Source organism: Bos javanicus, chromosome 1 (assembly GCF_032452875.1).
Source record: "Bos javanicus breed banteng chromosome 1, ARS-OSU_banteng_1.0, whole genome shotgun sequence".
Taxonomy (NCBI): Eukaryota; Metazoa; Chordata; class Mammalia; order Artiodactyla; family Bovidae; genus Bos; species Bos javanicus.
The window spans coordinates 94,880,469-94,895,001 of NC_083868.1; the positions used below are offsets into that span (position 1 = coordinate 94,880,469).

General features: G+C 38.2%; 1 protein-coding gene across 2 annotated transcripts in view; it reads left to right on the top strand.

The window, feature by feature from the left end:
• NCEH1 (neutral cholesterol ester hydrolase 1) overlaps positions 1 to 12,963 on the top strand; it is a 63,908-nt gene extending 50,945 nt beyond the window's left edge. The window contains exons 4-6 of one of the 2 annotated variants that reach the window (XR_009736287.1): positions 6,901 to 7,072; positions 9,010 to 10,063; positions 11,015 to 12,963. Coding sequence is in view for 1 of the 2 variants with exons in the window: in XM_061415643.1 (XP_061271627.1) it covers positions 6,901 to 7,072; positions 9,010 to 9,627 (790 nt within the window). In the remaining variant the exon portion in view is untranslated. Of the gene's footprint in view, positions 1 to 6,900; positions 7,073 to 9,009 lie in introns of both variants that reach the window. The other variant, XM_061415643.1, reaches the window with a different exon arrangement.
• Positions 12,964 to 14,533: the final 1,570 nt, after the last annotated feature.

Below are 14,533 nucleotides of genomic sequence, written 5' to 3' on the forward strand. Positions count from 1 at the left end.
TCATGGCTTTGTTTCAGTGTGGGGATGGCCTTCTGGAAGGTTATATATAATCTGAGGAAGCTGATAGGCAAGGGTTGAGGATGAAATCACTTCATATGAAGCACAACCATGAGCTGGAACTCCTGAGTTAACATCATTGGTATTGGCTCAAGATTCTGGGGACAAATCTAACAACTTCATCTTTATCTAACAAGGTAGATAAAGATCTCAAGGCATAAAAATAGGCCATGACTTCTATTCAGTAGCTTCAATAACGCTATGCTATTTTTACACATAATTGCACAATAAGTCTCCAGTATTCTTGCCTGGAGAATCCCAGGGACAGGGGAGCCTGGTGGGCTGCCGTCCATGGGGTCACACCGAGTCGGACACGACTGACGCGACTTAGCAGCAGCAGCACATTAAGTATTTGTGAAGTAAATGAAAGAGTTCACCTTATAATATCAAAAATACATGGATGTATCCTCATTTACATAATCTGGGAGGGAAGTTTATGTTTATAAGCTTATTTTCATAAACTTCAGTGTAGTTTAACTACAGTTTATATAATGAAACACAATACTAAAACCATAAAACATCAGGGAGAAGGAATATTTAATTTTTTTGAAAGATAAGATGCTAATGTACAGCATGGGGAATATAGTCAGCAATATTGTATTAACTATGTATGGTGACAAATGGTAACTAGACTTATTGTAGTCATCATGTCATAATATATATAAATGTCAAATCAGTATGTTGTACATACAATATAATATTGTGTGGTCATTGTACTTCAACTACAAAAAGATAAAATGTAAGGTAATAACAAAGTATTATTATGCTGGATATTATTAAATTCTAGCTTTTTTGGTTGTGAAAAATGGTTTCAAGTTGTGTTTTGCTTAAGTCTTTGCTACACTCAAACTTTCTATTTTGTGTTGATGGAGACCTTTTCCCATCCACCAAATATCAGGTAGCACTATGCACAGAGAACTTAAAACTTGACAGAGCTGTAAAGAGGAACGTTGCCCAGTAGACAGAAAGGAAGCTGGAATGTGTATCTTGGTCTGCTGCTAACAGAGTTATAAGCAATGGGACTTTTATGACTCTGTTTTCCTCATCCATAAGATTAGATGAGTGCAAGCTGACAAAATCACAAAGCTTCTCGGAGGCACAATGAGACATACATGTTGATAGTTGTTCAAACAAGATACTGTGAAAGACACGATGTGACAGTCACCTCACTGTGACTTGCCCTCTGCTCCTTTTCCTGCTCTTCCTCCCTGTCCTGAGTGGAGAAATCCTCACGTATCACCCTGACTCAGGCAGCCCCGGGAGGTGGGCAGACTGAATTCTTGAGGGTTCCCTCTAAGAAAGGGAAGATTTGTCCCAAACTTTCTTTTTACTCAGTCCAGGCCACTGTATTAGCAAACCTAAAGGCCAGTGTTACAAACAGTTTAATGCTACAGAAAGATATTGTGGTTTCTTTTTAAAAAGTAGGTTGTTTTAGATCCTTAACAATCATTAACTAATGAATGTCTCCTTTTTAGACATATTAAGGTAAAGTCTTCTTGACTCTGTTTTTGACTTAAAAAAAAAAAAAATCCACTGGTTTCTCTCTTGTGGTTTAGGCCTTTTAGAATTTGTAGGGAGGAGGGTGAAGCTGTACAGAAAGCCTGTGCTGTAAACAAGCAGTAAGGTAGGGAAGCTTAGTTCCACCCACACCTGAGCCCAGAGCTCAGTTTAACTTCTGAAATCACAGAGAAAGTAGGTCAGAGGGACTTTGCACCAAGCCTACTTGGGCTCCAGTGGCCCTTGAGGTTAAAGGCAAGGTTTGTATCTGAATGGGGGAAGGGAGGCTGGGAATCTCCCAGCTGTGTCCATAGCGAAGCCTTAACTTGTAAACAGCATTAGGGAATCACATTGTTTGAATGGATCATAATTCTAGGATCAGTCACTCCTAGGATTTTGGTGATACATCCTGACATCTGTCAGTTCTTTTGAATGTACTTATTGTCCAATCAACCAAGTTTTTGTTAAGCTCAGCTCTCCCTTGCTGAATGACTGATAGTCAAAGCTATCTCTGGAGGCAATTTTGAGAGAAGAAACAGAAAGGAAAATGCTTCCTCAACCTTTATGCACAAACATTATTGCACAAATGAAAAGAGAAACAATTACCTATTCACAGTGTTTCATAATTTTATTTTAAATTTTATTATATATTCTTCTAAAGGAAAGGAAGCTTTACTTATTAGAAGAATAAACAGATTCTTCCTCTGGAGTTGTCTCCCTCAAACAGCACAGTAAGAGTGTAATCGTTGATTTGTTTCAGATAACCCCTGCTAAACATACAGGTTCTTTAAAACTGAGCAAAATATTAACATTTTTCAAGTTCTCAAGATGAATCTCTTGAGCTCTTCTTGGGAGACAGTAAAAAGGGGAAAAAAAAGGTGGGGGCAGAGGGCAAAAAAGGAATGTGATTTTGTCTTCCTCTTGAATCAAACAGGAGTAGAATTTTGTTCCAGAATATCATGTGTACCTTTCACCCGCCTGGCACTGCATGAATAGAACTCAGTGTCCTTGCCCACTGCAGAAGGCTGTCCTGGTGTTTCCAGGCCAGGTTATTTTGAGGAATAATGCACTTTATAACACTCTCAGAACACTAGTGTCACTCAGGGATTCCACTTCCAGAGTCCCCCTCAACTCTGGACTCATGTATCTACCTTTGACTTAAGGAGTTTGTCAGTCTTTCTGAGCATTGCTCCATCTCTCTGCTCACTGATAAAGTAGGTAATGAATTAATAGATTGTGGAAATGGCACTGCTTATACCTGGACCACTTTAGTACATAATTATGACTTTCTGTCTATTCCTAGAAGCTGGCATGTCTGTTATGACTTATTGTAAGAGAGACTTTGAGGGCTCCAAAAAAGGAGAGCTGCATTTGGCCGGGCTCTTAGAAGTTTTCATGGAGGAAGCTGCATTTGAGATGAGATTTAAAGAATGGGAACATTTGATATGGAATTGCTGGGTGAAGGGCACATGGGATGGAGAGAGGGATCAATGCTTTGGGAACAGGAACAGGAAGATGTGTTCAGAGGATACTGATGGTACGGCTGGATTCAGTGATATTTCAGAACCCTGGCATCACTTGGAGGACTTTTTCTTCAAATACAGATATGTTGGGCCCCACCTCAGATCAAATGGAATGTTTTGTAGAGGAGCTCAAACCTCAATGTTTTGTTTTTTATAAATCTCCCAAGATTATCCTAAAGTGCATACAGAGCTGAGAAACTCTGAGCTATGCAGGGCCTACAGACAGCCCTTGGAGACGTGCCTGAAGAGTAGGTGATTAAGGAAAAATTTCTTTTTTTAATGTCTTTAAAGGTATATGGCTTAATATTTCCCCTACTATAACACTGCTGCTATAATGACAGATTTTACACATAAAAGGTATAAAAATTAAAATTTTGTTTGGGATGAATAAAAATATCATTATTAAATTATTAAATTTATTTAAAGATTTATCATGTATGGATAATTAAAGATGTACCATGGGCCAGACGCTGTCTCAGGTGATTTGTTTTGAGAATATCACAAAAACATTGAAATCATGAGAGAAGTTCTGGGATGTGAGAAATCTACAGTTTTGAGAATTTACTGCTTTGACGAGGTAATAAGAACACACAGGTACATTTGAAGTCTGCGGGTTTTGAAGAATGAGAATATTTTAAAAGGATGAGGCATGTGGGGTATAAATTTGGATTGTAGCTTTGCCACTTACTAGCTGTTGTAGGCTGGTTATGCATCCCCTTTGAGCTGCATGTTCACACCCTTAAACCCACAGATTCGCTCTGAGATTTGAGTGAAACCTCTGTAGAGCACCTGGTGAGCAGGAAAAAGTTAATTTTTATAGAGTGTACGTATTCATTAAACTGAGTAAACCTCATTCTCAAGTTTACACCAAATTTTGTTCTTCTGGTAGGAGGCACGTGGTGTAATAGGTAGACAGAAGCTAAACACTGCAGAGTCATCTATCCTTCACTGAGTTAGGCAAATTGAGACTGTATTTGCCACAAATTCATCAGGTGCTTTAACTCAATACAACTGGGGAGGGAAAAGGCGGAATCCTCTTTGAGTACTTTGCAGGGACACAGCCTTGAGCAAAAGCAGCAGATACATGTATCTATGCATGCTTTCTTTGAGTATACTACTCATAAATTTCCTCCTGACTCTCAGTTTTCTGTGTCTGTAATGCTATTACAGAACTATTGTGATGCTTCTCAGGTCAATTCTGAGCTACTTTGAAGGCTCATCTTACACTAGGTGACCTCAGAAATATCTAGTTTCACTGCATTCTTCAGTCTGTGAAAATAGTATCCTTTCTTGGTGTCTAAAACTAGAGAATGTTTCCAGAATGAACAAAGATAAGGGGAGGAGCAGTTTAGGAGACTGACCAAGGAAACCAAGAGGACTACGTTGTTTACTCTGTTGCTTGAGCCAGTTATTAATCAACTCTGGAGGAGGAAATGGCAACCCCCTCAAGTATTGCCTAGAGAATCCTATGTACAGAGGAGCCTGGCAGGGTACATACAGTCTGTGAAGTCACAAAGAGTTGGACGCGACTGAAGCAACTTAGAGCCATTAATCAACTCATAAGATTTGAGGCAATAGAATGTTTTTTAGATTATAAGTTCCTCTTGGTTCAAAAGTCACTAAGATCTTTTGTGAAACAACATCTGAACATTTGATTCACATGTATGTTCAGAACATAACAAAATATGTTCTCACCCCCTGGGCCACCAGGAAGACAGCCTCTCATGCTGTCTGGCATCTTTCTGAGACAAAACAGCCTTTATTTTCACACCTTGAGTCATAAAGTGCATTTATTCTTATTTCATTGAAAGAATTAAGAATTCCATTTGGTAATAATGAAATTAAAAAATTGAAACCTCATCCCAGAACTGATGGTAAATAGACTCATATGAGATGACTCCACCTATTGGACAAAGTGGTGTACTCCTACTTCTATCACCCGTTATTAATAAATGAACCAAAGATGTGGGAGCTTCACTAAGGCACTGTGAAAATCACCTGGAGAAAAATAATTTCAGATGATTACTTGATCATCACAGATGGAAAAGTAGAAAAGAAATTAGAAAACTTATTTTATCTGTTACAGGGCAACCACTAAGGGGATTTCTTACTGCATTTTATGTTTTAAAATGTCATAATTCCTGAAAGACCAAGACATACATTCACTATTTATCAAGTCTTTCACAAATATTTGTTTATCTGATTGTGTCTGTGTTGTTGATCTGTGTCTGCACAGAATGTCAAGATTTTTTTGGTGGCTGCACTGTGTAGCTTTTGGGATTTTAGTTCCCTGACCAAGGATTGAACCTTTGCTCCCTGAAATGGAAGCATGACATCCTAACCAGCAGACTACCAGGGAATTCCCAGAATGTCAAGATATTTAATTAACTATATATCTGTAATTTAGATGGGGGAAATGAATGGCCTATGTAGAGTAGTATAGAAAAAACTAATTTCTGAGAATAAATATGCTAATTATAAATTTGAAATCAAAGGACTTGAGTATTAACTATTATTAGATTTTAATTAATTGGTTTCTATCCTACCTTATTTTGATTGGTGTTTGATTTATTTTACAAGTTAAATAGCTTTCTATGCCTCAGTTTCATTTGCAAAATGAAGATATATTAATACTCAAAAATGGTTTGCTAGATGGATGATTGTGTGCTCAGCACATTGATAAATATACACTGGAAACACACAGTCCCTGATATCAGAGAACACACTCTTAAGAGGAAATACAGAAAGAAGTCATGCTAATATGAGGCAATATAAACAGCAATATACCCCAGCACATAGAATTATCAAGGAATGGTTGCCAGCTCAGCCCCAGAAGCAAGTGGAGTTATACTCAAGGAAGGCTTCTTGGAGGAAGCAAACTCTCAAGTAAAACTTAAAGGATGAGTGAGAAATAATAAACAAGGAAAGGAGGGTGGAGACCTTGGGATGCTCCAAGCTGAGACTACTAATGGATTCATAAGATGACATTACAAGAGGGACATTTGACAAAACCAAGGTTCTTGGGGCTCTTAGGGAATATCAGTCTTAACTAAGTGTACAGAGTAGAATCCCAAAGATACTCTAATCTTGAAAAGTAAGGTGGTAGAAGAAGCCTCAGAAGTGTCCCAGAGGGCCTGCCATGGGCCTTCTGGAAACTTGGTTTCCCTTTTACTGGCTGACAGCTGACATTTTAGTTTCAACCTTCCAAGGAGCAAACACGTTGCTTGGGCTTAATGTCAGGAAGGCCTGACCTCTTTATTGGAGTACGATTTTATTTATCACATAAGTCATGAAAAATACCATGTGAGCTCGATAAACATGAGACCAATGAAGTGGTTAGTGCTGCCGAGTCACCTTCTAACCCAGAAGTGTTGTGAATGGAACACTGATTTCCAGAAATAGTATTGCAGAATCTGCTATGGTTCTCTTGGTATTTTAATAATCAACATCTGCGTTTTACTTCAAAGTTTTGTTATCTTCCTTGGTGACAGCTGTAGATTTTTGTTTTGCTTGTTTGGTTTGGTGACTGATAGAAAAAATTACTATTACAAAATCATTGTATTTTTGGTAAACTGTTTATTTTGTATTGGGGTTTAGCTGATTAACAATGTTGTGATGGTTTCAGGTGAACAGCGAAGGAACTCAGCTATATATATATATATGACAAAATCATTACATTTTTTAAACTAAGCGTTTGAATTATATGAAAATGGTTTATTTTTATATTTATTATAATTCCTTACTTGTTTGTTCATGGCTTCAAAAGAACCAGTTTCCCTTTAACCTTTAAAAGGCCTGTAAAGACTTTGTGTTTTCTTCACAGATACAGGCTAGTTCCAAAGGTTTATTTTCCTGAGCAAATTCACGATGTTGTACGTGCCACGAAGTACTTCCTGCAGCCAGAAGTCTTACACAAGTATTCAGTTGACCCAGGCAGAGTCGGCATTTCTGGTGACAGTGCTGGTGGGAATTTGGCAGCTGCCCTGGGCCAACAGGTAACAGAGATGCCTGAGGTGCTGGTGAAAGGAGGGTGCATGTTAATGTTCAGCAGACAGCACGTGTCCACTAGGTATGGCAAAGGTCTAGCCGGGTAGGCTGGTTACTCAGGGGCCAAGGTATTGAGATGACTGCACTTGGAAACTTCTCAGAGATCTTTCTGAAGTAGGAAAATGGATCATTGAAAGAAGTGTCATCTCTGAGTCTTTGGAAAGGCCCTGGTTACAATTAATGAGAGAAGAGAGCTAGCATTTTAGCATCCTACCCTTGCCCCTCAGGGATATGCCTGGAAATTAAGTTTTCTCTGCTCCTTTTCCATGTTGGACTTGAAAAACAGAGTATTTTTGCTTATGTTTCCATTGCTAAGATTGTTTCCTTAAACTTTGAGCCAAATTTAAAAATTTAAAAGTGTTTGTTAATATAAAAGAAAAAGTTAAATGTTAACTTTTAAGTTAAGTGCTTCAGGCACTTTGAATGTTAAAATATATGTTAATCTGAGTTTTACTTCAGGGACTTCCCTGGTGGCTCAGACAGTAAAGCGTCTACTAGACCTACAATGCGGGAGACCTGGGTTCAATCCTTGGGTCAGGAAGATCTCCTGGAGAAGGAAATGGCACCCCACTCCAGTATTCTTGCCTGGAAAATCCCATGGACGGAGGAGCCTGGTAGGCTACAGTCCATGGGGTCACAAAGAGTCGGACACAACTGAGTGACTTCACTCACTCACTGAGTTTTACTTGGTTAAATTCTGTCTAACTCTAATGGCATCCCAAATTTTGGGCAGCTGTGTAAATTCAAAGATAAGTACATTTTTTTCCCCTCTAATGGGTTAAATAATTTAAGAATAGCATTTTTGTCTTCTTACCTCCAAATTTCTTTTGGCATTCTCAAATAGCATCTGCCTTTTCATTTGTGGGATGTCCTGATTTCTTCTCTTTCACTTGTAATTAAAGAACTCAGTTCTCTGCTTGGCACTGGTAGGTTTGCTATCCACATGTCCTGGTGCACTGCAGAGAGAATCATGGGCTTTAAAACCAGACAGAACTGGGTGGAATCCAGGCCCCCCTAGGGGAGGTGTGCGGCTTTGGGCAAGTCTCAGGAAAATGAAGATAGTGCCATCTGAATGAAAGGCTGTTGCCAGGACTTAGTGAGATGATGTATGTACAGTTCTTGGCATGTATTAAGAACTGCTTTTACAGAGCAACTACATCTTTCCTCAAGATAGGGTTCTAAAGTCTGTTGAGAAACAAAATTGTTTGGCTGAAGTTATCTTGAAGATTGTTTAGTAGCCTGTGAAACAGTGACCTAGTTAGCTGCCTGTTAGATGTTATGTAAAAAATATATCATTTTAGACACTAGAATTATAAAATGAGGCAATATATTTGCATTGCAGGGAGACCTGGGGGAATGGAGTTCTGCAGTGGTAGGGGTTCAGTCACCTTCCCATCTCAGTTGCACTCTCAGACACACACTCGTGAAGTACAATGGAAGGTGCACTGACAGCATGATTGAAACTCCCTCCCTCTCACCAACCGTGAGGACTCTAGGCTCATCAGAGGAGAGACCCTGAGGTCCTATTAAAAGACTTTGGAGTCCCATCATCTGTTCATTTAGCTTTTCATACCCATGTTCTCTGGAAGAGTCAGACTAGTTTTTTCTCCCCAGTAAGGCACTGCCTTTTGGGCCTTTCTTGGGAATACAAAACTATCCATCCATAACACCCAGCATGATGAGTATTATGCCAAAGGATAGACAAAGAGTGTTGATGGGTGTTTAAAGACCTAAGAGATCACGTACTTTTGAAATGTTCACTCAAAAGTATGAGTTGCAAACATCACACCTTTCTTAGTAAATATCCAACAGCTTGAAGAGTGGTGGTGATGGTGGTGGCCATTCAAAGTGAAATGAAATAATGTGTTTGCTTTTTCTTCTCCAGTTTAATCAAGATACCAACCTAAAAAACAAGCTCAAAGTGCAAGCTTTAATTTATCCAGTTCTTCAAGCTTTAGATTTTAATACACCCTCTTATCAGCAAAATATGAACACCCCTATTCTGCCCCGATATGTCATGGTGAAGTACTGGGTGGACTACTTCAATGGCAACTATGACTTTGTCCAGGCAATGATAGTCAACAATCACACGTCACTGGATGTGGATGAGGCTTCTGCCCTCAGGGCCCGTCTAAACTGGACATCCCTTTTGCCCACTTCCATCACAAAGAACTATAAGCCTGTCATGCAGACCACTGGCAACTCCAGGATTGTCCAAGAGATCCCTCAGCTGCTGGATGCCCGCTCTGCCCCACTCATCGCAGACCAGGAGGTCCTTCAGCACCTCCCAAAGACCTATATTCTGACCTGTGAGCACGATGTCCTAAGAGATGATGGAATCATGTACGCAAAGCGTTTGGAGAGTGCGGGTGTGGAGGTGACCTTGGATCACTTTGAGGATGGCTTCCACGGGTGCATGATTTTCACCAGCTGGCCAACCAACTTCTCAGTGGGAATTCGGACTAGGAATAGTTACATCAAGTGGCTGGATCAAAACCTGTGAAGGAGTGAGATTTCTGAAAAGCTTGAGCCCCTGCTGACGACCTACACCTGCTTTGGAAAGACATTGACTCTTTAGTCGACTAATTTCCTCTCATTACTTATGAATTATGGAATCTCTATTCTCTGCAGACTTCATTTTAATTTAATTTTAGGAAATGCTTTTGAGTAACATGAGTGCAGAAACATCTGAATCTTGTTCTGTAAGTGGGCCAGTCTCTCTGTTCATGTTTTAACCAAATTGCTACTAATGCCCACAGCTACAGACAGCAGGGTTAGGAGCTGGAATTCGGCTTGAGACTTGCCTCCGTCAAGTTCTTTTTAGAAGAAATTCTACCCACTGAGGATGACCTTTAATGAGTAAAGAAAATGTGGGCTCTTCTTCAACTTGCTAGAGTTTACTTTGATTTCAGAGCAGTGTTAAATATGTGTACTTCAAGGTCAGTGCTGGGTACCAAATGCCCTCTGTTCTTTATGGATGGGTGGCTTTGTTTCCTATGGGAATTTTGGCAAAGCTGTTCTAGCAAGGACAAGTTTCTCAAATGACTTTCTTCCTTTACCGTGTTAATTTATATGATAGCTATCTATAAGTCCAGTTGGATTATGATAATACTTGAAAGTTACTTTCTACCACTATTATTAGAAAATATGAGGTTGCATGCACTGGATATCTGCACACCGTTGTTTTTTGGTTATGCCATCTCCCTGGGGGAGATCTGGGAGCAAATTTATTTAGATTTAGAATAAATGTTCCTTTACAAAACAAGTAAAAATAGACAAGTGAACCAACCCAATGTTTTCATAATGGCTACATCTGACATAAGTTACTAAGAATAGTGTGTATATATTTGGCATAGTCAGAGAAGAAGATACATTTAATATTAAAAATATGAAAAATGCCTTTAGAGGGTCTAGTTTATTCTTGAAAACTCAACCTTTTCACTTGTGTAGCTTTAAAATGGGGCTATTTTGGTATATATAATGTATCATTTATTTTTTTAAGTTATTTAATGTTAATATATATATAGCTAGACAAGATTTTTCAGGATAAAGTCAGTAAAGAATATTAAAGATAATGATGTTTTTTTTAAAAAAAAAAAACTACCTTAAGGTTTAAAAAAGTGACTTTAGAATTATATCCACAAATAATTTTATGGAAAGAGGTAAAATAGCTATTAATATTATTATATATTAAATATAAAGCCTAAATATTTTGATGTTTATATGCATAACAAATTAAAATAATTAGACACTATGATTACACCTAGTAAAGTCATCTAAGTTCATAGTTCAGTAACTTAGATGAGATACGCACTGGTCATTTCTGCTCTCTGTGGTTGGAGGAGCTACTTCATACTCTTGTGGTGATACCCTTCATTATCACCTTCCAGCTAGGTCTGAAGTTGCAGTAGACCAAGTTTCATTTCATGTGAAGCCTTCACTGCCAGTGGGACATCCTTGGCACCAAAAGAAGCTCCAATTCTGATTCAACTTGACTATGTTTTTGCTCCTTCCTGCCACTCTTCCTACTGCTCGAATCTGTGCTTCTTTCAGGCACTGCAGAAAGCAGACATACAGCCAAGCCTTGATACAGTAAATTCACCAGTGGAAAGAAAGTAGAGCCTTTTTACTCATTTGGAAGATAGGTATTTCCTACTTATGAGGATGAAATAACAAATGAGAATCTGCATATTTATTATTCATTTATTATTTAAGTTACAAGCATTTTATGTACGGAAGTAAATGCAACAGTGAGTATATGTGTGTGTGCCTGTGTGTATAAAAATAATCATACAGATTAACCTGCTAATGGACTCAGGCAAGTCATTTACCATCTCTGGGCCTTTTTTGCCTGTCCTCTAAAATCAGAGAATTGAACAACTTTATGAGGTATCTTCCAATTATACATTCCAACCATTTTGTCAGACTGGCAAATTGTATTGGCTTCTTCTTCAACAGTGTTTTGTTTTGTAGGTCATTATTTCATATACACAGACATATGCAAGATCAGTTTTTTTTTTTCCTAAAAAACTTGAACTTTAGTTCCTATTCTATGATAGCTAACCTCCTCATTTAATACTATTCTTTTTTACATCATTTGAAGGAACCAATATTTGGATCTTATTTTGAGGTTATCCATCTCTAGGGAAACAAAGAAAATATAATACATGCACAAAATTCCTTAAAACGGCATTTCCCCCCAAAGTTGTGAGCCAAATTTTGTAGTAACTACAGACAATAAATCCAGCCCTTCTAGGTCTCCAAAGGGCTCTCTCAGATGAAAAGAGGGAGTGAAAGAAAAAGGGGGTCTTTTTCTTGAGACTTGAATGAATGAAACTTGAAGCATCTCAAGTTTCATTAAAGCTTATATTGGGAATTCCATGGTGGTCCAATGGTTACAATTTGGCCCTTTCACTGCCTTGGCCTGGGTTTGATCTCTGGTCAGGGAACTAAGATCCTGCAAGCCATGTGACAAGGTCAAAAATAAAGCCTTTATGTATGTGATAATGACTTACACTGTATCCCACCTTGCTTGAAGTTTTCCTTGGGATAATAATTGGGAATCATGATACACAAGAACCACTAGATGCAAGAGAGGCTTATTGCTGTTTAATCGCTAAGTCATGTCCAACTCTTTTTGTGACCCCGTGGACTATAGCCAGCCAGGCTGCTCTGTCCATGGGATTTCCCAGGCAACAATACTGGAGTGGGTAACCATTTCCTCCAGGGGATCTTCCTGACCCAGGGATTGAACCCACATCTCCTGCAGTGACAGATAGATTCTTTACCACTGAGTCACCAGGGAAGCCCACAAGACAGGCTAAACCAACCAAAATCTGAGTGCTAAGAATTCCTTTGGGAAACATACAGAGTTTATGTTGAAGATATTTTGGTTTTAAATGAGTTTATTTTAAGTTCTGTTCTTATAAAAAAAGTTTATGCTCTGCAAATTGAATTTTTTAAGTGTTATGGCTTTGTTTTCCCATTTTAAGAAAAGAAGTGGACAGTCTTTTTATAATGTTTGTGAAATGTGAACATAAATATATGATGAAAAAAATCTGTGCTACAAAATATAGTGAAGTATAAGTTAGTTAATCTTTTATCATTGATTTGTGAAGAAGTTAAAGACTTGTATAATTATATTTGGGAATATAATATTTTGTGCATGATCTTTTAACCTTTGACTTTTTGCTTATTTCTCACTGCAAAGGGGAAGGCAGATTTTATGAAGGATTTTGGTAGCCAATCTACTTTTGTAAGACGAAAATCCACTGTGGAGTTAGGAAAGTATAAATCTGTTTTGATTCATGTTTGTAAATAAACTGTCTCTGTCTGGAAATGTCCCTATTTCACTTCCCCTCATTCATTTTCTGGTTCCCATCTCCCTTTCTCTCCATACCCCAGGTCCCTAGCCACAATGCTGCGCAAATCTTCACCCCCTGGAGTCCTCCAGCTCCCTTTCAATTACTGAGAAGGGCTCAGTGGCCTCCTTTATGGCATTCATTTCATGTCTGGATATAGTATGTGCTGCTCATACTGGAAACCTGCCTTGAACTGGCTAGAATAGTCATAAAAACTAGGCACTAGGCAGACCCTGTAACAATCTGAGGACTTTCAATACACATTAGAGGTGTATCACAGTGCATATGAATTTGTATTTGAACAAGTTCAACCAAAGAAGTATTGATACCACTGAAGGCAAGTTTTCACACTAACCCTGACATTACAAGTAAAGCTAATAATTTCATGATTGAGTTTGTTATGCTCAGTTTACTTCAAAATCATAGGAATTAACAAAAAAATTTTTTTCAAAATAAATTGTTTGATTTGGTTCTAAATGGTCACATACATGTGGATAAATTAGATTTTCCTATTCAATTAGAGTTATTTTCATCCTCTCCAACAAAACCTCTGGTGGGTGGCTATATTTTGCTGGTGGGATCCACTAATGGTTCCTTTGGGGCATTTAAAGTTCTCCTTTGGGGCATTTAAAATGCACTGTATGTGTTTTAGTATTGCTTTTTCTTGTGATCTTTCTTTTTTAATCCCCCATTTTAAAAAATCTCATATTTTCCAACAGATCCCTTATTTAAACATCTAGAAGATACTGATATCAGCGCGACATTCCCATGATTTCAGAGGTTGGAAATGTAAATATGATTTACAGTAGGCATACATGTATTGCTCAGCCCTGTCACTCAGCACCAGCATTTTGTCATTAGAGAGAGAGGCTGGTGACATTTTGTGTCTTGTTTGGAATGTTCCTCCCAGATATTTCAGATTGAGAGCTCCATCTTCTCACATAGACTTTCTACCCAGACTAGCTATTTGTTACTGTTTTTCTTTCATAAGAGTAGAGTTTTCCAGTTGCTACTTGACATGCAGTGGTTTAATATATGGACTGTGGAGGCAAATATGAGAATCCAGATGGCTCCTGTTAGGCCAGACATTAAAAAGTTTTGTAAACACATAAAACAATGCCACACTTCTCACTTGTTTGTGTTTGGAAAATTTAGTAATTTTTTTCCCCCATAGGATATAGCTTAAGGTAACATGTAATAACTAAGTACATTATTAACTATTGAGTTAGCCAGAAATTTTGTTTAAGATGTTATAGAAAAACCCAAATGAATTTCTAGCTAATCCAATATGTTTAAAATGTCTCCGTTTTAATTTCTAATACAGTAAACATCAATAAAGTTCATATGAACAACAGCTGTTTGGGGTCCTCAGTAGTTTTTATAGTTTTCTCCACTATGAAAGGTAAGAAAATTATGAGACCAAAAGAGCTGAGAAGTGCTGTCATACAGCATCATTCCTGGGCAAGCCCTATATGTGGTGCTAGGCTGCAGTCAGCCAACACCAATGTACACTTGTGCACGCACACCATGTTTCTCTTACCTAGTACT